The sequence below is a fragment of the Fragaria vesca genome, linkage group LG5, assembly GCF_000184155.1.
Source record: "Fragaria vesca subsp. vesca linkage group LG5, FraVesHawaii_1.0, whole genome shotgun sequence".
Taxonomy (NCBI): Eukaryota; Viridiplantae; Streptophyta; class Magnoliopsida; order Rosales; family Rosaceae; genus Fragaria; species Fragaria vesca.
In genome coordinates this window covers 27635419-27661117 of record NC_020495.1, presented here as the reverse complement: position 1 = coordinate 27661117, position 25699 = coordinate 27635419, and the positions used below count along the sequence as shown (strand labels likewise).

At 41.1% G+C, this 25699-nt stretch overlaps 4 protein-coding genes across 4 annotated transcripts; 1 reads left to right on the top strand and 3 right to left on the bottom strand.

Annotated features, from left to right (window-relative positions):
* The first annotated feature begins 4485 nt into the window (after positions 1-4485).
* Positions 4486-11239, top strand: LOC101312352 (14-3-3 protein 7-like). The gene is made up of 7 exons (XM_004300601.1): positions 4486-4904; positions 5442-5748; positions 6101-6188; positions 6307-6416; positions 6509-6657; positions 10718-10752; positions 10854-11239. Exons 1-7 carry the CDS (start codon positions 4769-4771, stop codon positions 10857-10859), a joined length of 831 nt encoding a protein of 276 aa, XP_004300649.1. The 5' UTR covers positions 4486-4768; the 3' UTR covers positions 10860-11239.
* Positions 11240-11312: 73 nt separating this feature from the next.
* LOC101312060 (monoacylglycerol lipase abhd6-A-like) lies at positions 11313-14322 on the bottom strand (the record flags this gene model as incomplete). The annotated part of the gene is made up of 4 exons (XM_004300600.1): positions 11313-11516; positions 11601-11668; positions 11756-11848; positions 13687-14322. Coding segments are annotated over 4 exons (945 nt in total), but the record flags the coding sequence as incomplete, so codon positions are not given.
* A 5377-nt stretch (positions 14323-19699) lies between these two features.
* LOC101301019 (putative ribonuclease H protein At1g65750-like) lies at positions 19700-22705 on the bottom strand. The gene is made up of 2 exons (XM_004301879.1): positions 21532-22705; positions 19700-21432 (listed from the first exon to the last, which is right to left on the bottom strand). Exons 1-2 carry the CDS (start codon positions 22703-22705, stop codon positions 19700-19702), a joined length of 2907 nt encoding a protein of 968 aa, XP_004301927.1.
* Positions 22706-23238: 533 nt separating this feature from the next.
* On the bottom strand, positions 23239-23820 carry LOC101300737. The gene has a single exon (XM_004301878.1). The coding sequence runs from the start codon at positions 23818-23820 to the stop codon at positions 23239-23241; it is 582 nt and encodes a 193-aa protein (XP_004301926.1).
* Positions 23821-25699: the final 1879 nt, after the last annotated feature.

Below are 25699 nucleotides of genomic sequence, written 5' to 3'. Positions count from 1 at the left end.
GCAAAGCCAATACAGGTGATGTAGTGACGGCGTGTTTAAGGTTGAAGAAGGCCTGTGTCGACTCTGGGGTCCAATTGAAACCTTCTTTTTTTAACATTTGAGTGAGAGGCTGAGCAAGGGATCCAAATCCTTTCACAAAAACGGCGATAATAGCCTGCTAAGCCCAGAAAACCGCGCAGCCCCTTTACTGTGGTTGGTTTGGGCCAATCTTGGATACATTGAATTTTACTTGGGTCTACTGCCACACCTTCCTCATTGATCACATGACCCAAATAGTGCACAGTTTGCTTGAAGAATGAACACTTGCTCATTTTGACCTTGAGCTCACTTTCTCTCAACACTTGGAATACTTGAGCTACATGTGAAGTGTGATCTTCCCAAGAAGCACTATAAATGAGAATATCATAAAAAAAAACGAGAACAAACTTACGTAGCATTGGCCGAAATATGGTGTTCATCAACGCTTGGAAGGAGGAGGGAGCGTTGGAAAGGCCGAAGGGCATCACCACGAACTCGAAATGTCCGTCATGAGTTCGAAAAGCTGTTTTTTCAATGTCATCCTCATGCATCCGGATTTGGTGATAATCGGAGCGTAAATCCAGTTTTGGTGAAATACTTGGCTCCGTGCAATTCATCAAGTAATTCATCTACCACCGGAATAGGAAATCTATCCTTCACCGTCACGGCGTTTAGTTCCCGGTAGTCGACACAAAATCTCCAATTGCCATCTTTCTTCTTGACCAGAATTACGGGAGATGAAAATGGGCTTGAACTCGGCCGAATAATCCCACTGGCGAGCATCTCCCTAACCTGTGCTTCAAGCTCTTTTTTGTGGTGATAAGCATACCGATAAGGTCTGACGTTCACCGGTCCGGCAAAGGGTAAGAGCGGGATACGGTGGTCCATTGCCCTTTTTGGTGGTAAGCTAGTTGGAGACGCAAATAGATCTGCATATTGGGTGAGCAAGGATTGCACCTCTGGAGAATGCACCTCTGTCTCTGCCACTGGTTCTATTTGAAACAAATTTTTGAAGCCCAAGTGCTCTGAGTGGATGAGAGCTAATAGCTCAGATTTCTCGGTAGTGGGCCACCCATTAGTAATGCCCTCGATGGTGTAGCCTCGGCCCGCTACAATAAAAAACATAATTTTAGCAGCAAAATGCCAACCAATAAATCCTAATTGGTTGAGCTATTGTGCGCCGAGGACAAGATCACAGCCGGCGACTGGGAGGAGAAGAAAATTGTCGGTCAACGTGTACTCTTGCATTTCGACCGAGACGTTGAGAGCTTTGCCTAGCGGAGTCAATCTATGTCCTGAGGCAGAGGTTAATTGGATTGATTTGATGGGTTGTGTGTGGAGCTGAAGTTTTTTGGCTATTGAGGGGTTGAGTAAGTTCAGGGCGGAGCCACAGTCGATGAATATATTGATGGGTGTGCCATTGATGGAACCCTCGACTCGCATCATATCAGTGAGAGTGGTGTTGGTAATGGTGTGGAGAGGCATGATGTTGTCAGTGTCAGGCTCATTTTGTGGGTCGGGTAATTCTGGAGGACAATCATGAAACTCTTGGATTTCCTCCGGTGTGGGTTGTTCAAAAATGGCCATAAAGGGCTTGCGCCAGACATGATTCTCATGGTAGGGTTCATCACAAGTGAAGCACAGGCCTCGGGCACGCCGGTCACGCTGGTCTCTAGGAAGCCAGCGCCGAATTTGGCCTGGGTTGGTCGGTCTTTGTGGTTGTTGTGCAGGCTGTTGGTTATTGGAAATAGGGTCAGGGGTGGTAGTGGCAGCTGTTCGGGTGATGGTTGTAGTGGTCCCTGAGCTGGAGCCGGGATTGAATTTTGAATTAGTTGACCAAAAGTGGGGTCGGGGTTGCTTGGCAGCAGCTGCACGGAGGTCATTTAGCTTGGCCTCATAGCGCCGAGCTAACCGTTGTGCACAGGACAAAGTTTGTGGGTCCATCGCCATTACATCGTGCTTGATTTCCGGCCGGAGTCCGCCGAGAAACACATGGATTAGTTGGGATTCAGACCAGTCTGGGGCGCGACAAGAGAGCTTCGTAAACTCACTGATGAACTCGTCGATGGAGCCACGGTGTTGCAGATGTGTAAGCTGGGCTTGGAAATCAGAATCATTGCCAGCGCCGAAGTGTTCGAGGAAGGCAGCCACAAACCGGTCCCAGGTCGGGGCTGGGTGCCGCATCTCGAATGAGTTCATCCATATCGACGCGTCAGGTCCGAAATGGGATGCAATCGTTGCCACACGATCATAAATCGGGATCCGGTGAACTTTGAGGTACCGGTCCGCCATAGCCAACCAACCGACGACGTCGTCGCCGTGGAAACGAGGTAAATCGATTTTGGGTTGTTTGTAGGTGAGGTCTTGCTGAAAGTGAGTATTGGGTGGTCTATATAAGTGTTGGTGAGTATTTGGGCCCGTGTAAGAGGAAGAGGAGCTGATAGTGTCGGTGTTAGGAGGGACTGTTGTGGTGGTGACTGTGGAGGAAGAGGAGTTGTTGAGATTGGGGTTGGGAAGTGGAGTTGTAGTGTTTATGGTGGAGTAACACGGCGGAGCACTCATTGACTGGGAGAGGCCTGGAGGAGGGGAAGATTGTGTGGCTAAACTGTTGGGGAGAGGGATATGAGTAAACAAGGTGTTGGGTGGGTGGGTAAGAGTGAGATTGGGGCCTGACCAAGAGCCTGTGGAGGCGTTTAGTGAGCCAAACTGAGGCTGGCTTTTGGTAGCCATCGATTGAACGATGGTGTTTTGTAAGGAAGCAAACTGGGCATTCATCTTGCGCTCCATGCTCTCCATGTATTCCTGCATATCTTCTTGTTGGTTATGGAGAAAGTCTATCTGGTGTTGGAACCGAGATTCATGTTGCGTAGGTGGGTTTGTGGTTGCTGGTGGGATGATGGTGGAGGCGGAGCTGGCGTCCGGTGGTGGTGGGGTTGGTGGAAAGGGAGGAACCAAGGCGGAGGTCATGGGTTGGGAGGGTGGGGCATTGTGGAGGTTTCTCATCGAAACCTGGCTCTGATACCAGTTGATGGGTGAACAAGTGCAGAAAAGGAAAATATGCAGCAAATGTAAGCAAACAAAATAACATTCAATTCATTTCTTTCTTCCCTCAGCCAGAAGCGGCTTGGGATACATATAAGAGTGGTTGGTTCTCATGCAGTACAACTATGCTACTACTCAGGACCACTCTACAAAAGTCACACAAGTCTGGACTTGGGCTGATAGCTCATATATGGGCCTAACAAGAGAATTAAACTAGTAGAATAAGAGATGATCCTATCAGTTGATGTGAATTTGGGGATTTTTGGAATTGGGGTCTGTGAAACCCTAGAGGCTTTTTATCTTGCTCAGTCTTCTGGCGGGAAAGTCTGTGCTCTTTTACCGACGAGTAAGACGTTGGAAAAATGAAATTCAATTATATTCTTGACTAGTGTCATCGACTACATATTTTGTTTAGTAGTCGAAATTTTCAATGTAAAAAGCTGGTCCAACTTGAAACATTTTTAGTGTATTTTATGTAGACCTGTAAATGGACCGGATCTTGATCCGGACCCGCTCTGGATCCGTGGTTTTTAAACTGGTTTGGATCGAAAATTAGACCCGTTGATCCGTTAAGGACTCGGATCCGTTAACCCGTTTATTAAACGGATCGGATACGGATCGAGGTTGATCCGATCCGTTAAGGACCCGGATCTGTTTTAAAATAATTAAATAATATTTTTTATAAATATAATATTATTAAAAATATTAAATAATATAATAATTATTTGGATAACCTAAACGTCTAAATTGCGTCTAAAGTATAATCATTTGTTGAAGTTGAAAGTTACTGATACCTATGTTCTTTTTATACACTTTGCTAAATACATTGGAGGTTTAGTATTTTGAATATATTAGTTTATTGTTAAGGAGTATTTTGGTCATGTAATTCAACTTTTGATGTAAACTTTTATTTTGTTATAATATTTCATTAGTGTTTTATGAAAATTTATAATAAAATTAAGAAATTATTATTTAAAAATTAAAAATATTTATAATTATAAACGGATCGGATTAACGGGTCGGGGTATCCGTTAACCGCCGGATCCGGATTTGGATCTAGCTATCAAAGATCCGGCGGGTAACGGGTCGGATCCAGATCCAAAATTTCTATTACAGATCCGGATCCGGATCTAGGTAGATCCGCTCCAGATCCGGTCCATTTACAGGTATAATTTTATGTGGTTCGGAATCTGATCTAATTTTTCTGTCCGGTTCCGTTTATGTCCGGCCTTATCTTTTCTTGTATGTGTGGATGGTTGAAATTTATGATTTAAAAAAAAATAAATGATGGTCTGATCGAGATTGCATCAATCTGATAATGCCGTGTGTACAAGAATTTCCGCTTTGTAATTTCTCCGTATCTCGACTTTCTTGTCACTGCACCGGCCACCGTTTAAAGTTTAAACCGTCCACGATGATGACACTATATATAATGTGGACCAAGCTTCCACCATTGTAGTGCCTACCACTCTTGGTCGTTCTATTCCTATCAAACAACCGTTAATGGTCGTCACATCCAACATCGCACCGAATCCCAGTGTCCCAACACTGCATGTGTTTCTCGTTCGTCCAAGCCTAACCATTTCGCCCAACTCATATACTTTTCACAGAATCATCCAAAACATACCACTCGATCACCTTTGCTACAATCCATCCCACTACTTCTATTTGTCAATGTCATACATAAAACGCACTAAAGCACTCACTCATGTATAGTAGTAGCACTCTCCAAGTTGCCACAAGCAGAGTTTCAGAGAGACTTCCTTTGTTAGCTATGGAGAAAGATAGCAGGGAGAGTCATGTTTACCATGCCAGACTTGCTGAACAAGCCGAGAGATATGACGGTATCTATGCTCTCTTCCATTCCTGCATACACAGATAATTCTTGTTCTTCCCTAGCCCCTATGACTTCTTTTACTATGATTTTAGTTTTTCGTTTTGATGGATTGATTGAAGGTTATAGTATTGAGGATGAGATGATCATGTATTGCTTTGTTAAGTTGGACCGTTTGTTACCAACTTCACTTTAAACTATACCAAGTTACTATTTCCTTGATCATATGAAAACCAGAGGAAATGGAAAATTGAGATGCTAACAAAGAATCCGTGATCTTTACAAGCAAAGTTGATCAATTGGAGACCACTGATTTGTTCATATGGCGCGAGAATGTAATGTAGAAATGTCTACTTTTTGGTTTCTGTAGCATTGAAATGGATTCATTTCTTTGCAAATTGGTATCAGTATTGTCATTAACAATAAGTTGGAAACGGTCCTAACTTCATATGTGCTCATGTATTATTGTTGTACGATAGGTTAGGAAACCAGCCAATAACTGAACATATGCCTACTGCATCAGTTATAATCTGATTGCTTGTTTCAGAGATGATTGAAGTGATGAGAAAAATAGCTAAGTTGGATGTGGAATTGACCGTGGAAGAGCGAAATTTGTTGTCTGTTGGGTATAAGAATGTGATTGGGGCAAGAAGGGCGTCATGGCGGATCTTGTCTTCCATTGAACAGAAGGAGGAAGTCAAGGGAAATGAGCAGAATGTGAAGCGAATAAAGGAGTACATGCAGAGGGTCGAAGATGAGCTTGCAACAATTTGCAATGACATGCTATCAGTCATTGATTATCATCTCCTCCCTTCTTCATCGACAGGGGAATCTACTGTATTCTACCGTAAGATGTGAGAGTTATTCTTATGTCTTTCTTCCCTTAACGTTAGTTTCAACATCTTTTAGAGTAAGTTGAATTATTTACATATTCTGCATATATAGCACACCCAAATTTCTTCTTCTTCTGGAATTTGTGATTTCAGAAAACAACTTTGGTGCTAGTATCTGGTTAAAAATTTGTTTAGGTAATTTTCTGTGTGTAGCTAGCAGCTTAGGAGGGATCTTCACTAAAATGCTGTCATGATGAACATCACGCCCTTAGAATCAAATCATGCATGTTATCATTTCTTTGGCAACAGTAGTGTATATGTATAAGTGTCCAGATAGAGAGACTGGCATTCTCATTTTAATTTGTTGAGGCAGGAAAGGAGATTACTATCGTTATTTAGCTGAATTCAAAGAGGGTGATGATCGCACAGAAGCTGCTGATCAGTCTCTTAAAGCCTATGAGGTTTGCTTCATTGAGTTTTCCTTACTGGACATATATCACCTTATTCTGTTTCTCTAGTTGGTATTCTTATATTCTGATAGAAAGAATAGATAGTAATGAAATTTTATGATATAAGCAGGCTGCCAGTAGTAGTGCTGCCTCTGAGTTGCCCCCAACTCATCCAATCAGACTTGGACTTTCTCTGAACTACTCTGTCTTTTACTACGAAATTCTCAAATCCTCTGAGAGGTCGCTTAAATGTCCCCCTCCTTCTGATAATTCCTTTACTTTAGTGAGTCACCGCTGGTGTTTTTTCTCATTTGCAACTTTACACTATGTAGGGCATGCGATCTCGCTAAGCAGGCATATGATGATGCCGTCACTGAGCTTGACAGTCTTGATCAAGAATCCTACAAGGACAGCACCCTCATTATGCAGCTTCTCAGGGAGAATCTCACATTGTGGAACTCAGATCTTCTAGAGAGAGGAGGTAATCTTATATATAGTCACTTCATTTCCTTCTACCTTATTTTCAAGTAGCAGCAGCTGTGGATTTCTGAAGACTAATATTATTGCAGATAGGGTTCTTACTAGATTTAAGGATTAGTATGCCTGCTTACCACTTCTTGCAAATGTGGTGCTAGTCATTCTAAGTCATTGGTGCCATTTAACTTTCAGTTTCTTTCAGTCTAGCTAGTCATCTCTTTTAACGAGGGTTTTTGGACATGTCGGGATGTGAAAACAAGAACAATATGGATTAAGATTTAGGGCCAGTGCGAATAAACTTCTGATTGAACTCATTAGCAAGATACGTACGATACTTCTTCTGTAGCGAATATTACAGGGGGGGACAGATATTGCCTTTCTTCCTAGGTCCTTCTACTAGTAGTTCATGGTCACTCCTCTATCCATCGATATGGCATATGCCTGTTTTGAAATACATGCACATCTGTTATAGAGGAGAGCTTATGATAATGAGATGCATGTCGTCTCATTATGGTCTTATCTTATGGTGTAACCAAAGATCTCAGCATTCTGTTGCTCTCACATGAAAATTTGATATGAATTCATGTCTTGGGGAGTTCAGGAACCAGAAATACCTCACACTCGGGTAGTTTTCGTAAGACTGTAGCTTGCTGAGTCTTTTCTTGTGAGGCTCATAGCTAGGCATAGCATTTCTCTCAGTGAGATATCTATTATGAAATTAGTAGTGAAAACTCGATTAAGAAGGATTTTCTCCATATATATGAACAACCATGGCCAAAAACATGAACTAAGTTTATTATATGATAAAAGAAAACATTACATTCATACAAACGTTTTTATTTAATCTCAGGTACCACAGACAAGATAGGATTAGTTGCCATGATTTGTTATAACAATAGTCTTTCTGGGATTGATGTATTTGTTTGTTTGAAGCCGTTACTATTTCTAATATGAGATGATACGTAGTGCACCAAGGGGTTAGTGGTTAGTGGTTACAACTTACAACTAATTAGGAATTTCTCAACCCTCTATATATAGCTCTCATGCCATGTCTACATAATCATCCCATCCCTCGTATACTTGTTCATTCAAGTAATTTCATCTTAACAATTACAGATGAAGGGCATGAGGTCAACTTCATCGATCTTTCTCATCGTTTTCTTGCTTTCTATCATTCATAATGGATTTGTATCTGTTGGTGCAACTAGCGAAACCGTGAGGTTACGACTAGTTCACAAATACTCACCACATTTCAATCGTAGACATGGCACTTTGATCAACAAAACAGAAATAGATATCATCAAAGAGCTTCATCACCGAGACATGATCCGCCACCAAATGTTTTTCCAAAACAGAAATCATTATCAGGTCATCCCAAGGCGAAAGGACTTAGAAACTAAGTCATCATCCCTTGCAATGCCGCTGCATTCGGGTTTCGATTTGCTGTCAGGATTGTACTTGGTTGAAGTAAAAATTGGAACACCCCCAAAGACTTTCTTGTTGGCTGCAGATACAGCAAGTGACGTGACATGGATCCGTTGCACTAACAATATTGGCACATTGTCAAAAGAAGACGAACAGACAATGTTGACGATGGAGAGGAAACACCATTTAGGCGATCACAACGAGTCATTACATATTTTTAACAAGAGGGTATTCCGTGCAGATCTATCTTCGACCTTCAAACCTCTTCCATGCTCCGATGGCATGTGTAGCCTTGGGCTTGCACACATGCATACTTATGAAAACTGTCCAACCCCATTGTCGCCCTGCAGATACAATTACTCCTACATAGGAGGTGATGTAGTAGAAGGTTTCATTGCGTATGATACTATAACAGTACCCCTCGCAAATGGTAGCAAAAGAAAGCTACCTAATGTGACAATTGGCTGCACACAGTCCATCTATAAATTTACGCATGGTGATGGCATTCTGGGTTTAGTCTTCGGTGACTACTCATTCTCAGAGACAGTAGTCACTTATAATCTTACTCAAAAGTTCTCTTATGCCTAATGGATCATAGGAGCCACTCGAGTGTGTCAAGTTATCTTACATTTGGTCCTAATAACCAAACAGTTAACGGCACTATGACATAGAGTTGGTTATGATGGGATATATTAATAACCGACCTGATTTTTATGGTGTAAAAGTAGCCGGCATCTCAATCGGGGGCAAATTATTAAATATACCGAGTCAAGTTTGGGATGTGAAGCATGGTGGTGGTGTAATTCTTGATTCAGGCTATACCATCACAGTGCTAGCCTTACCAGCTTACAAAGCTGTCATGGAGGAATTTGAAAAAGCTTTATCAAAATATAAAACTTCTGTCATGGATGGCCTCCCATTTGAGTTCTGCGTCAATGCCTCAGGGTTGGACCAGTCTTCAATTCCAAGACTTGCATTTCATTTTGCAGATGGAAGTCGATTTGAGCCAATGGTGAACAACTATGTTGTAGCCCCGGATACAACAGAAGACTGGTTCAAGTGTGTTGGGTTTGGTCCTGCTAATAGCGGAATGTCTATCATCGGTAACCAAATGCAGCAAAACCATCTTTGGGAATTTGATATGCAGCGTGTTACAGTGGGTTTTGCACCTTCCAGCTGCATCTAATTCTGTCTCGAGTTCCACCTGATATGTGCTTGTAGCCAAGTTTGAACTTTGAAACCACATAACTAGTTAGCCAATAATGCTTGTGTCACTAGTCACTAGTCACTAGTACTAGTAAAAGCCTCATAGGATGACATTGTCATTCTTCTGTATCTTTTGTGTTATGAGTTTTGTTTTGTTTTTATTTATTTTTAATATAAGAAAGGAATTATTAAAAATGGAAGCCTTTTGCAACCAATATCTGCAACATCAAAGAGAACAGCCCAAAAAGTCTGGACAGGAACAGAATCAGACTAAACTTTACCATTATCCAGATTAGAACCTAAGTTAGCTAGAGCATCAACAAGAAGTTAGCCTCTCTAGAAACATGGTTGAAAGTTATAACATCGAAGAAACTAGCTGGTTGTTGAATATCTCGGATCATCTTTAGAATTGTTCAAGAAGGTGGGTGTAGACCTTTAACAGCATTGATGATGAGTCTTGAGTAACTTTCGACTTGAACTTTTTCGAAACCCCTTTGTCGAGCAATCATGCAGCTATCTGGGAGGGCTATTGCTTCAACAGTCAACAGAAAAGTGTGTCTCAATCTCTTTGCACCCACAGAGCGCATTCTTCCAGTTGCATCACGCATCTATGATGAAGCCACTAGCAGCAGAGATATTATTGACTGAGCCATCGAAGTTTAATTTGGACGTAGTCCAAGGGAGTAGGATACAATGAATTGTTGCACACTATGATCTTCCAACAACAACCTGCTCTGGATTGGTGCTTTTTATAGAATTTGAATTTGTAGTGACATGGGCTGCAGCAGATGCTACTACAACAGAGGGTTAAAATTTTGTTTCGCCTGAAGATTAAGTCATTTCTTGCTTTCAATCTGCCAGCAGAGGGTTAAAATTTTTGCAGACAAAGTCTTGTCACAAGCTTGTTTACAGAACAAGTACGTGTTCTGTTTACAAACCCCGCTCCAGCTACAAGTATGAGCCATGATTAAAGTTGAGTCTAGTTATGTTCAAAACAATGTCAAGTTGTGTTTATCAGTGCCTTCTTTTGCAATATAGTTAGAACTTGTCATACTTTTGGAAATGACAACGCGGCTAGTGTATCAGCACAAGGGAGCTAAGGTTAATTTCTGACATGTCCTTAGTAATATAAAGTCTAGAGATACAGATACTTATCTGCATTGTTCACCGAAAAAACAGAAAGCACCGCCAGAGTGGTCCTAGAAACTTTCAGGATATAGCTTACCTTTTCCCTCTACAGCATGCATCAGTGCGTATATTGTGGAATGTGGATGCACAATCTGAGTTATCTGACTGACTATTCTTTATATTAGTGTGTATGTTGGGTGTGTTCTTTTTACTTCTGCTTGGTGATGGGATTAAGGGAATGAATCAGTTTGTTCTTAGTTTCTGCATTTGATTCATAATCATTGACTACTTCATTGAATTGCCAGGTGAGCACTCTAAAGTTGATGAATCCCAGCTGGAGGTAATTTGCAGACTGAATGAAGTGTTATTTTCTGGTTTGTGGAAAATTTATTCTTGAATTTCTTTCTTCAGTTAATTATTCATTAGTTTTTTAATTTGCAGAAATAGATGGGGTGGCAAGCGACTAGTTTGGTGATACTGGCTTTGTCCATGGAGCAATGTTGGATACCAAGATACAGGGATACCAACTAATAGCTTGTATTTTGTATTAAACATAACAGAATCCAAAACATTTGTGAAACTGGCGGACTTTTGTAGTCCCATCACTCCCATGGTTAACCTCATATATATAAGCTGTTTGATCTAATATACTTGTGTTCTTGCCCTTATGCTTGCACTTATCGGGGTTTTCTTTCTTGAACGAATAGCACCTGTAGCCTCTCAGGGATCATATACTGCAACATGCTCATTACATTGTATCAAGGGGTCTTGACACTAAGAACCTGATAACTATTTTTGTATTGATTTGAATAAAGTTTATCTTCAGCAATACAAAACTCCGAGAATTATCTCGTGGATGAATCACATCAGTTTGATGGTCAATGGTTTAACAAGTAGCTCAAATTTGCAATATGAGATCACAACCTAAACTACATTGAACAGCTTCATGTCAGCAACTATTGTTTAGCAGATGGACTGATTTGTGAGCGCTTGAAATCAATTAGGAATGACTTGATTTGCTTGTTGAACTCCTTGGACTTTTCTGCGCTTATTGCGTGCCCTGCACCCTTGATTATTGCAAGCTGAGCATTCTCGCCCAAGTGCCTATGTTTCAAATGAATCGAAAATTCAGACTCTGTAACTATAACAGCTATGCATTTTGTCAGGACTAGAGCATCAGTAACTCACATTTTTAGTTTGTGGGCATATTCTAATGGAAATAGATGATCATGCTCTCCCCAGATTATAAGAGTTGGCTGTAAGAGGGAGTGAAAATTGTATGAGATCAATGCGTTATCGGCATTGTAAGTAATCCAGAAAATAAATCAACTACGAAAATGAACCTGATGAATCTTGGGAAGGTCTGAAAGTTTTCTGTTTTTAGGGATTGCCAGAATCAGTTCTTTCTTCTCTTGAACAAAATCGGTGAACATTATCTGTTCATTTCACCAAAATTAGAGTGTCGACATAATGTGTTCATGTTGGGATTCAATCAATTAAAAACTGAGAATCTTACTTTTCTGTTATTAGAACAGTATGTTGCAGACAATCCCTTAGAGTTGAATCTGTCATACCAAATCATGTTGACCACTTGATCTGACTATATTCTTTTCTATTCCAAGACTAGTAGCTGATCCTGAGGACCATGTATTGTCTATTCCTATTAAAAAATGGGGTTTCTTTCGTGTGTAATCAGAATAAAATCTAGCCTAGGCTTAAAGACAAGATAGACAGAATTTTTTATTTTTTTTGGTCAATCAAAAAAAAGTCAAAAACAATAAAAGAGTGAAATTTAAACACTAAAATTATATAATTTCAGAAATATATCACATCGTATTTTTCACCATTTCTTACTATAATTCACCATATACGTACCGTACGGTACCGCAACCCCTATGAACTACTTCGAGTACCTGTGCTACATAGTTTACGTATGAATTATGAATATAACTAGTATTTTTTTTATTTTTTTTTTATATTATGCATAAAAGAGATCGTCCTGAATATGTGACATTTAAGCTTACATTTCGACAAACACCTTCCTTCATGCAAATTAAAGATATGTTCTTGATGTTGTACAGGTGACAATTTAGAAAATCAGTTCATCTGTAATATGTGTTCTAAATATTTTGAATTCAGAGTTCTTACCATTTATGCAAATTAAGAGGGGTGTATTGTATATGGAATTAGTGGAAGTTTTAAAGAAGTCTATGAAATTTGAAAGTTTAGGTGTATTCAATACAGACTTTTAAAAATCTATCAAAGTCTGGGTGTATTCAACTAGATTTTAAAAAATCATTATGAATTCCACCAAAGTTCAGAGGTATTCAATTAAGACTTTTTAAAATGAATAGAAGTTCAGATGTATTCAAAATATCATTCATACTTATGGAATTAATAACTCATGGATAATTATGGACTTTGTAGTGTAAATTACACACACCAAACTCCAATATTTTTTCATCCACTAGAGCAAAGATTTAGAAAAGTCTACGATAGACTTTCTCTTTACATGTGAATAGGTTGATCCCACAATACATCATCTTTTTTTTTCTTTTTTATAATATTTTGTGCTATCAATGTTCTATTCTACCTATTCTTTTCAATGTTTTTTGAATTGTTAATATTTTGTTGTATTTCAATTGTAATGCTTGGAACCCTCGATAACCTAAATGTTATATACTAACTCTTGATATTAGAACCACATGATCATATATTATTATATTAGAGTACATGAATTAACTGTGAACATCTAATGTCCCACTTTAGAATATGTGTCTTTAGTTAACGTACAAGTATGCGTGTTGTTAAGTTAATATAGTTTTTTTTTTGTTACTTATGTTTATGTATTTCAATCAAATATTACAACGGTATGTATCGAAATTAGATAGATGAGCACTAAACTTATAATCGGTGTTATTATGTGTTTGTCATTGCATCTTTATTTTTATTTTTCCTTTTATGTAACTCTGTAAGTATTAAGAAATCTACATAAGTCATTCATATGAAATCTGTAGATTTCAGAAATCAGTTAAAGTCTGTGATTAAAAATCGATGGTTTTAAGAAATCAGTGAAAGTCTATAAACTTTTCAAAGAGTCTATAGACTTTTCAAAAAGTCAATTGATTAAAATTAGTCTGTATGAATCCAATTACAATACACCCCCCTAAAATTGAAATCGAGTTCTTTACTCTTTCGGCAGCAGTAAATAATTTTAAATTTAAACAGTGTCATTCCGAAAAAAAATAATAATAATAAAAAATAACAGTTTTACCTCGATGAAATCCCTGAGCAAGCACGACGGCATAAGCCCCATTGGCGGCGGCCGGAAGAAGGTATGCTTAACCAGCTCCTTAAGCTTGCTCGGCGTCTGCGGCACCAGAATGCTAGCAGCCTCATCCAAATCCGATACCGTAAACACCCCTTCCCTCAAGTCCTTCTCCTCCATACACACGGCGGCGCAGCAAATCACCACCCTCTCCACCGCCTCCTTGTACTGCGCCGCCAGCGTGTACCCTACAAACCCGCCGTAGCTGAGGCCCACCAGGCTGAAAACCCGAACGGAGTGGGCCTCCATGACCCGCATGACGCATTCGGCCTGGAAAGACTCGGAGCGGTCGGGCCGGGCGGTGGAGGAGTCGCCGAAGAAGAGGAGGTCGGGGACGTAGACGTTGAAGTGGGGAGTGACGTGGTGGATGAGGTCAGCGAACTGCCACATTGCGTTGGGGCCGAGGCCGTGAAGGAGGAGGAGGTTGGGTTTGGAAGAGTTTGGGGAGATGGGGACCCAGCAGTGCATGGTGGTGCCGCCGTCGTTGAGGTCGGTGAGGGTGGAGCAGAGGCCGGCGCGGATGAAGTTGGAACGGAAGCAGGAGTTCTTTGACTCGGCGAAGCTGAAACATGGCATAGTTTTGAGGTGGAGATCGAGTTAGGAAAAATGGGAAAGGTGATTAACGTGTGGATGTTAGGAGGAGATTGAAAAAGTAGGAGTGAACGAGTGAGTGAGGTTGAAGAAGAAGAAGGACAAGGACAAGTGAGACTGGTGAACTGCGTTAGGTGGAGAAGAGTATGGGACTTGTGTGGACTTTTCTCTTGGAACATATTCGATTACGCACATAAATCTAAACATCTAAAATTGGTCTAAATTTTAATGATAAAAAGGAGAAATAAATCAACAGAATAATCAATATACAAATTGACTACAAAAGCTTTGGAAACACAAGATTTTTTTTATTTTGGTCAACACGAGATGCATGAGGCAAAATGGCGTGTCTACGGGGGGCACAGATACAAAGCCTCCGGAATTTTGCGGCCTGGAGACTCTATGTGCCGATATTATGTCAGTAATTTTTTTTTTTGTCATAGAATGATTTGAGATTTAACTCTTAGTATCAGCGGGTTTTGAATCAGTGTCAAAAGGTTTCGAATCTGAGTATGAGAGTTCTACACTTAAAGATAGCAATGAGGACGTTAGGGTAACTGGATTAAAAAACCATCACTCATACCCGGTTTCAATCCCCATCCCCGTACCCGCTTTAATCCCTTTAGTAAAATAATGGGATTCTCACTCCCCGTGTCTCCTTAGGGGATTAAGTTCTCATACCCGCCTCGATCATTGTTAGTAATATTACTAATATATTATGCAAAAATTATATCAAAAAATATTAAATTAAAAAATCTTTGTTTGTGTAAAGTTTTATTAAGAGGATCATAATATATGAGGGGGCGGGTAGAAAAAAGAAGAAGAAGAAATACCCTAAGAGCCGTCTGTTTTTTTTATTTTTTATAAAATACTGACAAAGATTAGGCGATATCAACTCCTCTGTAGCAGTCTAATGAGTGACAGAGCATCCACCCTACCCCAAAAGGGACCATTACAACCGGGAACTCACCACCCGTCCCTTATCAGAAATTTTATTTAAAATAATAAAAAAAATTACATGAAAAGAGGAATGGCTAGGCCAAAACCATTCCGATCACAGACGTAAGAGCTGTCTGTGCCTCCAAGCGTAGTCTACGCCTCCAAATTGCAATTTCAGTCTCGTCTGGTGGTGCCCAAACGCTGGCGATGGTCTTTGACCTTCGCGGTTGTCATAGGGTCTGCTACCGTATGGGAGACGATCATATCCTTCGAGTAATCAAAGTCTAATGCTTTTGGTATAGTGTATTGCTTCTTGGGATATGTCGGAGAAAATTAAGGTGATGCAAGATTCAGGGTAAGGTTTGGCTGGGTTGGTGCGACAACAGCGGGATACGGTCATGGTCTGGAGCTCGATTTGGTTCTTCTTCTGCTAACGACGGTGTGGGTTGTGAAGATCTAGATCGGGGATGGGTCTCCGGCGACACAAGAATGCGACGGCGTGACTACGGTGTCTTGGATTGCCGACGGTAAAGCTGTGGCGACGTGATAAGGCTGGTCGTGGTGTTGCTACCTTGGTCACCGATGCTAGATTTAGCATTATATAATTTTGCACAAGTAATTGATTTTAACGATGCGAGGGCCTCCAAAATTGTTAGAGCGACATGGCGAGGTGAAATTTAGGTTTCCCGGTGACGGTATGGAGTTTCATGCTCTCCAGACTGAGAAAAGACAAAGTGATTGTGGCGTGGGAGTGGAGAGACATTGATCTCTTATCCAATGCCGTTGGAATTTAGATCAAAGTTCTCCAAGACTCTAGTTGAGACGTGTTTCAAAAAATGTGGCTTTTTGGGTCGAGCAGATATGTGCTCGCATTACAGGTCAACCACCAAAGATGACACCAACGGTCGTAGGCTCGTTGGTGTTGATTTCTAGCATTGTGGTCATTGACGCTGGTTGATGGCACTGTGTTATGGATTCCAAGCTTGGCTTGGGTTGCGTCGGTGGGACAACTTTGACTAGTTGGCTGGTCTCTAGTGAGAGCTTTTGCCGGTTGCTAGAAGAATTTGTCACCGGAGGCGGTAACAATGGTGTCAAAAAAGCCTTGGGCTCAGGTTGCTTAGGTTTGGGTTTGGGCTCAAATTTTTGGGCCTAGGTATGGGTTCAAATCTAAGATGCTATGTGTGGGATTGGTTTGGACTTGGTATTTGGGCCTAACTTTAAAATCAGAATTATATGCTCGTTCGTTTCAAGACATAATCCGGCATGGGAAGATTGGTTTTGGACAGGGCTACTGGAACTACAAGTTCTAACCGAAAGGGAATGAGCTTGTAATTTATGTCTTACTATGGGGATAAGTCTATGTTAGACGATTGATTCTTAAATAGTCTTCTATGATGTTTCTAGTTTTCTAACTTGTACCACAATTGTGTGATTGGTAGGTTTATATGTGCTAGATGAATGAATTTGCCGTAGAATGCATTTGTTATTTATAATTAAGATTGAGAATGAATTCACAGTAGCATTCCACATTTGCATCAATAAGAACCGACGGTTGGATACACCAAGTAAATAAATCAAAAACATAAATTACCGTTGTCAGTGGCAGTATGGTGTGTATAAGAATTTCAAGTCCCAGTTAAGTTGTCCTTAAGGTTTTGTGAAGGTTGCTTCTGCTATATATGGTGGGGGAGCCCTTCTAATGAGTACCCTTAAGTTGAGGACTAGTTGAAGACTTTTCGGTTTATCCCACTTTTTGATCTTAATTATATCCACATCTTGACCGTTCTGTTTATAGGTACTTATGAGTATGTCATTTATGTAAATTTTTAGTCATATTGAAAATCGTTAAGACTTCATAAGTGTGATTTACCAATTATATATGAACTTGAACGGTTCATGTTTGACAGATTTTGTTCGTCCATTAATTTAATCTAGTTTGTTACCTTAACGATCACTGATTTGGCTGAAAATTTATAAGACTGTTCTACTCATATAAACCTAAAAAATGAACAGATGAGATGCCAAGATGTGATCGAAAAATAGGTATTTTAAGCAGGAATTATGATCATCTTCCATTTGATCATCATTCCCTTCATTCTGCTTAAGATGAAGGGGGATCCCTGGTACTAGCAGCTTTATCGGGGAATTTCCCATCTTAGTAGGAGCTTTCCAAAGAAATAGCAGTCGCTCTTTCTTTCACCAGCGAGCGGAGAAGACGGGTTCGTAGTTGGCCGGTTGATCTCTTTGCAGCTGGAACGAAGCAGGACTAGAAAAAGTGTCATTGTTGTGGTAGCGGAATGCGATGCGTCAAGTCAAGGTAAAGTCCAAGGCTTCGCCGAATCCAAAACGACTGGGACGGGGGAACCCGCGTTCTATCTAGGTTACGCTCTTATGTACGCCCCACCTCACATAGAGGAAGGAGAACCCCTTCAAAAGAGGAATCGTGTGGGTGGGAGGGGATTGAATCATTCATTCATCAGATACATCTTCTTCCGTTTAAAGGATTAAATTCAGTTTACCCTCGAAATCTTTAGTGTCAAAATCAGTTCAGACCTGCAACTTTTTTTTAAAATCAATTCGCCTCTTCAACTTTTTTAAACACATTAGTCGGGTCCAATTTTTGAATTCCCCTCGAAATATAACATCACCAAAACTGTTAGAACTGACAATGAGACCCATTATTCAATTTTATCCCTTTTAGAAGGGTAAATAACCAATTTGACAAAATATTATTAAAGAAGATAAAAAAAAAGTGCATTTATTTGGCAAAATGAATAAAAACCAATGAGGGTATTTCAACATTTCGTTGAAAATGAGGGGATGAAGTTGAATTATGGGTTCTCTTGTCAGTTCCAACGGCTTCGGTGACGTCACATTTCGAGGGAAATTTTCACAATTTGGACCTACTGATGTGTTTACAAAAGTTGAATGGGCGAACTGATTTAAAAAAAAAAGTTGTAGGACTGAACTAATTTTGACACCAAATATTTGGGGGGTAAACTGAATTTTTTTTCTATTTTAAATCATAAACCGAAAAGTCATCAACTTAAGGGTTCTCACTAGAAGGGCTCCCTATATGGTGGAGGTGGAAAAGCGCGGGGAAACCCCTTTGCGTAGGCCATAGGGTGGTTCCGGGTGTTGGAATAAAATAAGGTTTCTCCCAAACCCATTATGTCAATTTACTTTATGTTTTCTAATTTCTTCTTGGTTGAACTCTATGGTAGTTTCATTTTGGTTGCTTTTGGGTTACATGTTGTTGAGGCCTAAAAATCCAATTATCAGACCCAATTCATTCTTTAAACCTGATTTATGCTTTAAGACAAATTTTACTCGTAAACATCATGTCATGCATGTGGACCCAAGCCACATTCATGCACTTGGGGATTTCAAGAATGGGTGTAGCGTGGAAGGTAACGGAAAAACATGAGGTCCGCTAGTAGTTTTAGGATCGTTGGTATTTTGAACTTAGGACCGAAATTCATGTCTAACGACCTAACTTCTAATACGGATAAATGAAGAAGTGAGGCCCAAAAGCCAAGCCCAAACCCTTTAAGATCCACTTTATAATAGGATTCTTAATCCCAGCCACAAAATAAAACATTTTTCTAGCCACACATTCCCCAACCAGAAACATATCACGCAAAAAGCAACCAGCAGCAGATTTTCCTACAACAAATATGTCAAATCAAAGCCTATCCTACAATTACACATTTCAAAGCCAACTTTAGACACAGCCTGACAAACCAAAATACTTTACAATATCTAATACACATATTTAACCAAGTGGGTATTTTAAAGGTTCACCCAAGATTCCCTCTAGCTGCTATAAATAGCTGTCGTTATTAGGCAAACGAGACAACCAAAATAGAGGGTGCTAGCAAGCTCTCTAGCACTTTTCTTCTCCCATGCTTCCTTAGTCTTCTATCCATCCCATTTCACCTTATGTCCAAAGTCCAAACCCTTTCTCTCAGATATCTCAACCCATACATAAGCTGCCAGGATATCTTCTTCTTAAACTCATGATTTTATAGCTCCCACGCTATACACATCTTGCTAAGTCCTTTATTGAAACAAACGTGGATTGTTGATCACTGTCGTTAATGAAGAAACTGTCGCCGTTAATGAAGAACACAACAACAAGCTTCCTAGGACTCTCAGTCCTTCGAACCTTTCTGGGCCTAGTTTCTGCTAACTCAGATGAAGAGGACGATATTTTTGGGCTCGGCCATGCTTATTTCACTGCTGTACGTCCTTAATCAAAAGTGCCCTCCACACATGTCATGACTTATATTATTGTTGTCCTTACAGACAAATCATGTTTGTAATTGTCATTTTTTTTTGATTGAAAAAATACTTTATTAAACCACACTGCCAAACATCAATAAGAACTACATCAAAAGGCTTCTCAAAAAAGAAAAGAAACCCAAGACTAGCTTCTACTATGAGCAACAATAACTTCATGGAGCCATGGGGGCCCTGAATCATAACAAAACATAGACTGGACCATCTTCAAAGCATGTCGAGCAAGAGTGTGAGCAATCTTGTTTTGGCGCTTACGCACATGTTTCCAGGACACCCATTCAAACTCTGCCTTCATCCTACGAACTGCATCCATAATTCCTCCAATATCGCTCAAATCAAGTACATTCCTACCAATTGCATTGATCACATTGACCGCATCTCCTGCAATCGCCAACTTTGTTACCCCCATTTGTCTACACAATTTCATCCCATGCCAAAGTGCTAAAGCTTCGATGATGTGGGGTTTGAGAACAGCTTCCATAGGCACTGAAATGGCTCCCATCAGCTCCCCATTATCACTTAACACTACAGCGCCAATACCAACAATATTTGTATTATTATCACAAGCACCATCAAAGTACAATTTGGCAGCCTGCTCATGCGTACTACTTCTCCCCACCTCTCCATGACTTTGCTGCACTTCAACACCATTACCCCCTCCCATCTGAAGATTTTTCCTTCTCAACATTACTCCAGAAAATTCACGTTGCCACTCCAAGCATTTCTCCACAATCTGCCTAGGCTCAAGGCCTTTTTTCCCATGAAAGACCTCATTTCTGTCCTTCCATAACCACCAGCAAATAAGAGCAAACAATTCAGTATTTTTGATATTCCCCTCCATAGCTACCAAGCCAAATAAATCAGCAAAGCTAGAAATCTGCCAACTTTTATACACCCCTCTCCAGTATGTACATTTCCACACTTTTTTAGCCACACGACACCAGCACAAACTATGAACCACCGTTTCCTCTCCTTCCCCACATCTCCCACAGCCACTATGAGAACAGATATTGCGCTTAAACAAGCGCTCAACACAAGGTAGAAAGGCATGGCAAGCTCTCCATAAGAACAGCTTGACTTTATTGGGAACTAATAGGTCCCAGATGAGACTCCAAATATTAATGGAGTTTGAATTAACATGCCCACTACCACTACTCGAACCCTTCTCTAACCTCTTCATTTCCATCCCAAACCAATATCCAGATTTAACAGAGAACCGTCCATCATCACTAAAGTGCCATACAGCAACATCCCCTCCATTCCCATCACATAAAGGAACAGCTAATATTTTTTCCACATCAACAGGAAGAAAATGTTGCTTGATAAAATTCATATCCCACATACCTGGTTGGCTCATAAGCTGGCTGACCCTTGCATTTGGATCCATAAAGCAAGGAGTTACCACCTTAAAGGACCAAGGAGTTGGAAGCCATTTATCTCCCCAAATTTTAACTAGGTCTCCAGAACCTATCCTCCACCTTATACCAGCACACATAAGATCTTTCCCCCATACCAATCCCGGCCAGACAAAGGAAGGCTTTACCCCCACTCCTGTAGCTGCCCAATCACCGTTGCGTACATATTTAGCATGAAACACTCTGTTAATTATCGAGTCTGGATGTAACACAATTCTCCAAACTGTCTTTGCTAATAAGGCTTGGTTAAAACCCTCCAAATCTCTGAACCCCAGTCCACCTTCCTTCTTATTACGGCATAACAGATCCCATTTGCACCAATGAATACCCCTCTTATTCCCTTTTTTGCCCCACCAAAACTTCGCCACCTTGGATTGAAACTTACAGCAAACACCCTTGGGAAGCTTGAAAACTGACATAGAGTATGTAGGAATAGCTTGTGCAACTGCCTTTACCAGCACAAATTTTCCAGCTTTAGAAAGTAACTTCGACTACCATCCCTGTAAATGAAAGTCCAGTCTCTCAATAATTCTCTTGAACATACCTTTCTTGTTTCTACCAGCTATGGTTGGGAGTCCCAAATACTTCTCATGACAGTCCACCATTGGCAATCCTAACATCTGAGTTATTTCCAGCTTTGTCTGATCATCTAGTCCCGGACCAAAAGCAATTGCAGATTTTTGGAAATTAATTTTTTGCCCAGCAGCACTCTCATAAAGTAATAGACACTGCTTGACATGAATTGCCTCATGTATTTCAGCTCTACCGAAAAGCAAGCTGTCATCAGCGAATAACAGGTGAGAAATAATTGGTGCATCGACAGCTGCTTTAACCCCATGGATCATTCCCTCTCGATCAGCTTTTTGTAATAAACCAGTAAGACCTTCTGACACCATTAGGAACAAATAAGGCGAAAGAGGATCGCCTTGTCTTAGACCCCTGGTTGGATTAATCAACCCCACTGCTTCACCATTCCAAAGAACACTGAAGGACACTGACCGAACACATCGCATTATCAGCTCTACCAGCTTCTCATCAAACCCGAACTTGGTCAAAACTCCCTGTAGAAACACCCACTCCACCCAATCGTATGCCTTACTAATATCCAACTTAAGAACACAATGCGGCTGGTCACCAGTCTGTCGAGTTTTGATAGAATGAATCAACTCAAAAGCTGTGATCACATTGTCATGGATGCAACGACCAGGGCCAAAGGCACTTTGGAATTGAGAAATAACATCTGGCAGTACTCCTTTCAAGCGATTCACAATGGCTTTTGAGATTAGCTTGTAAATCACATTGCACAAACTTATCGGTCGAAAATCAGGGACTTGTTGCGGATTTTCAACCTTTGGGATTAAAGCGATTAAAGTATGATTAATACCAGTCAACTCAGCTCCTTCATTCAACACTCTCAAGCACAAGTCACTGACATCATCTCCCACCACCGACCAGTACTCTTGGAAAAATCTCGCAGAGAACCCATCCTCTCCTGGAGCTTTATCTGGAGCCATCTGCTTTAAAGCCTGCTCAATCTCACCTCTTTCATACGGTTGACATAAACGATTGTTCATAGCATCTGATATCTTCTGAGGAATAGCATCCAGAACCAGCTCCATATGGTTACACCCTTCTGAAGCAAAAATATTCTGGAAATAACTAATAAAAGCCTCTTTAATACCCTTAGATGTCTCTTGCCATTCCCCGGCAGCATTCATAATTCTTCCAACTCTATTCCTTCGACCTCTCGCTTTTGCATAACCGTGGAAGAACTTGGTATTTTGATCCCCTTCACTGAGCCAATCAATCCGAGATTTCTACCTCCACATCTGTTCTTCATACTCCATTAATTTTTGTAGCTCAGCAACTACTGAAATTCTTCTCTCCACCACCTCACTATTTGTACTATCAAAAGGCAGAGATTGCAATTCACTATTCATCCTGTTAATTTGCCTCGGAATATTACCAATAGTGTCCCTACTCCACCGCACTAGAGATTGTGCGACAGAGAGCAAGTTTTCCTTCACCCCTTGTGCACCTCTACAAGTCCATCTCTCTGAAATTATCTTACCACAATTTGCTTCCTTAGTCCAAAAGCCCTAAAAAAGGAACCTCCTATGCTCCTGCCTCTTGTCGCATTTCTTAGTCGGCAAGCCATCAGTATAAATGAGAATGGGTATGTGGTCTGACTCTCCTACATCAATATGCAGCTCATGAATGCGAGGAAACATCTCAGCAGCTTCTTGGTTAATCAAACTCCTGTCAAGACGTTCCAATCTCCCCTTCTCCATGTAAACAAAGGACCTGAGACCTCCACATCCTGGAGTCCATAATCATCAATTGCTTCGACAAACTTTTGCATCTGGGACTCTATTCGGTCTGAACCACCTTTTTTCTCATTTGCATCTCTCAATTCATTGAAGTCCCCAAAAGTGATCCAAGGCCCTTCAACCGAAGCTGCAATCCTGCGTAGCAATTCCCATGAAGCCCATCTATTACTAGTCTCTGGATTACCATAGAACCCTGAAATACGAACTAGTCCTGAATCAAGTTGTACTTCCACATCTATATGTCCCATTGAAGATCCCAGAGGTCGCACCGCTAAACCCTTCCTCCAAAACATAGCCAAACCTCCACTACTTCGACCTACCTTACCCACTACACAACAACCACCAAATCCTAAATCATAGCAAATATCGGTCATTTCTGCCTTCGACTTCTTTGTCTCCATCAGAAAAACCAAATAGGGGTCTTTTGCCCGAAGAAATCTCTTCAGGGCTCTGAAATTATGCGGGTTCCCCAGTCCCCGCACATTCCAGCTAACACCTATCATTTCTCGTGATGGGTCCAATGACCGGAACCCATCACGGTTTTTTCATGAGCAACATCACTTACCGAGACCGATTTAGCAGAGGAGGATGATTTTGTAGCCTTGTTGCGGCTCCTACCACCCACAACAAGGCCCTTGCGGCCTCTCCTAGCTTTATCTCCCTTCCCTACCTCAGTCCCTTTCGCCATCTCCTTCTCTTCTGCCGTCGAAATTGCCTTCCCCTTATCCAGCATCGAGGACACCTGACCATGGCCTCTGCATCCTTTTTGCTCCCCTCCTCTCTTCCCACTCCCTCTTTCTTTCTTCCTGACATCGCTGGCAGACCCCACTTCTCTAGACAAACCTTTCTCAGAATTCTTGCCTACAAAATTAGCAGGAGAGTTTGAATATGGATTTCCCAAATTAGAGTTAGGGATTGACGTCTCTACCTGTGCCAACGCCTCGTCTCCTATAACACGCTTTAGAAACTGGTCTCAGGCATGAGAGAAGGTTGTGCCCTTATCTATTTGAGGATACACCTTGGAGACTTGGGCCCCAGGATTAATTGGGCCAACAAAAGTCCTTCCATCCGTCAACCCATTCCCCTCCTCATTTATTATTAAATTTGAATTACTCTCTTTTGACTTCTTTTGAACCCCGCCCAGTTGAGATTGACCGACAGCAAATCCCTTAATTCCAGAAAATCTATCCCTCAACTTTCACACATCAATCTCAATTAGATCCCGAGAATCGCTCAGTTGAGATTTTCCCGGATCAACCTCCATCACCGTTGTCTGTCCCGCACGGCGGTGCTTGGCCAATGGCTCCACCTGAGCATCCTCCGCCGGTTTATCCACTTCCATCTCCGTTCCCGGACCTCTATGAGCATTCTCAAAATCTTCTCGCGTTCGGACCCTATCAAACAACTCATTTTCCGACACGCTGATTGACCATCCTTTTGGTTTGGGAATTAAACCAAAAAGCCTTCCCTGTTCCTGACAAACTAGGTCTATGGAAAAAACATTCTTAGCCAGCGTTTTCCATCTACCAAACCGCTCATCTGGGATCACACCCTCCTTATGGAGTACACAGCCAGAGCTAACATGGTCTAATCTCACACAAAAAAAGCATAGATAAGGCAAATGTTCATATTCCAGCTGTAGTTTCTCTGTTAAAGAACGTCCAGCAATTGAGAGCTTCAACCATCGTTGAAGTGGCTTTGTGACAGACAAACCTACTCTTATTCGGAGGAATCTTCCACTGCCATCTTCACTAAAACCACCTCCAATGGGATAGAAGATGCCCAGTTGTCTACCAGTTCTCTCTGCAAGCTTTGGCGTTATAAACTCAGGCTCAATACCTCGAACCCTAATCCAAAACGCTTGAGTCTCCAATGGAACTGAATTGGGATTACTTGCTCCATCCAAAGCAGCGAGTAATACTAGAGCGTTGTCAAAAGTCCAAGGACTTCCTCTCAACACCCTCCCTCTATCCTTATCAGATTCGAAAGAGAACAAGATCCGATCCGAGTCTTCCCACTTGAAAACTATCACCTCTCCCTTCACCAACCAGATACGTTTCAGAGTATTTCGGAGGGCCTCAAAGCAATAAGACTTATTGGTTAAAAGTTTGCCGACAAGCCAATATCTCCCTGAGGCAATCTCCTTCGGATCTTCGACTTGGACGATGTTCAATTCTTCCTCATCCACAATTGCAAGATTCTTGGAAATTCCTGAGATGATGTCGTCCATCTTCACTAAGTACCAGGTTACCAGAAAGCAAAACCACTCCCCCACACTCAGCAACCACCGCATCCAGAGACCGCCGACAAGGAGAATTGCGCGCTCAAAGTTTCCTCAGCCACTCTAACCCTAACTCTCGCTAGAGAGAGGGACTTGAAGTC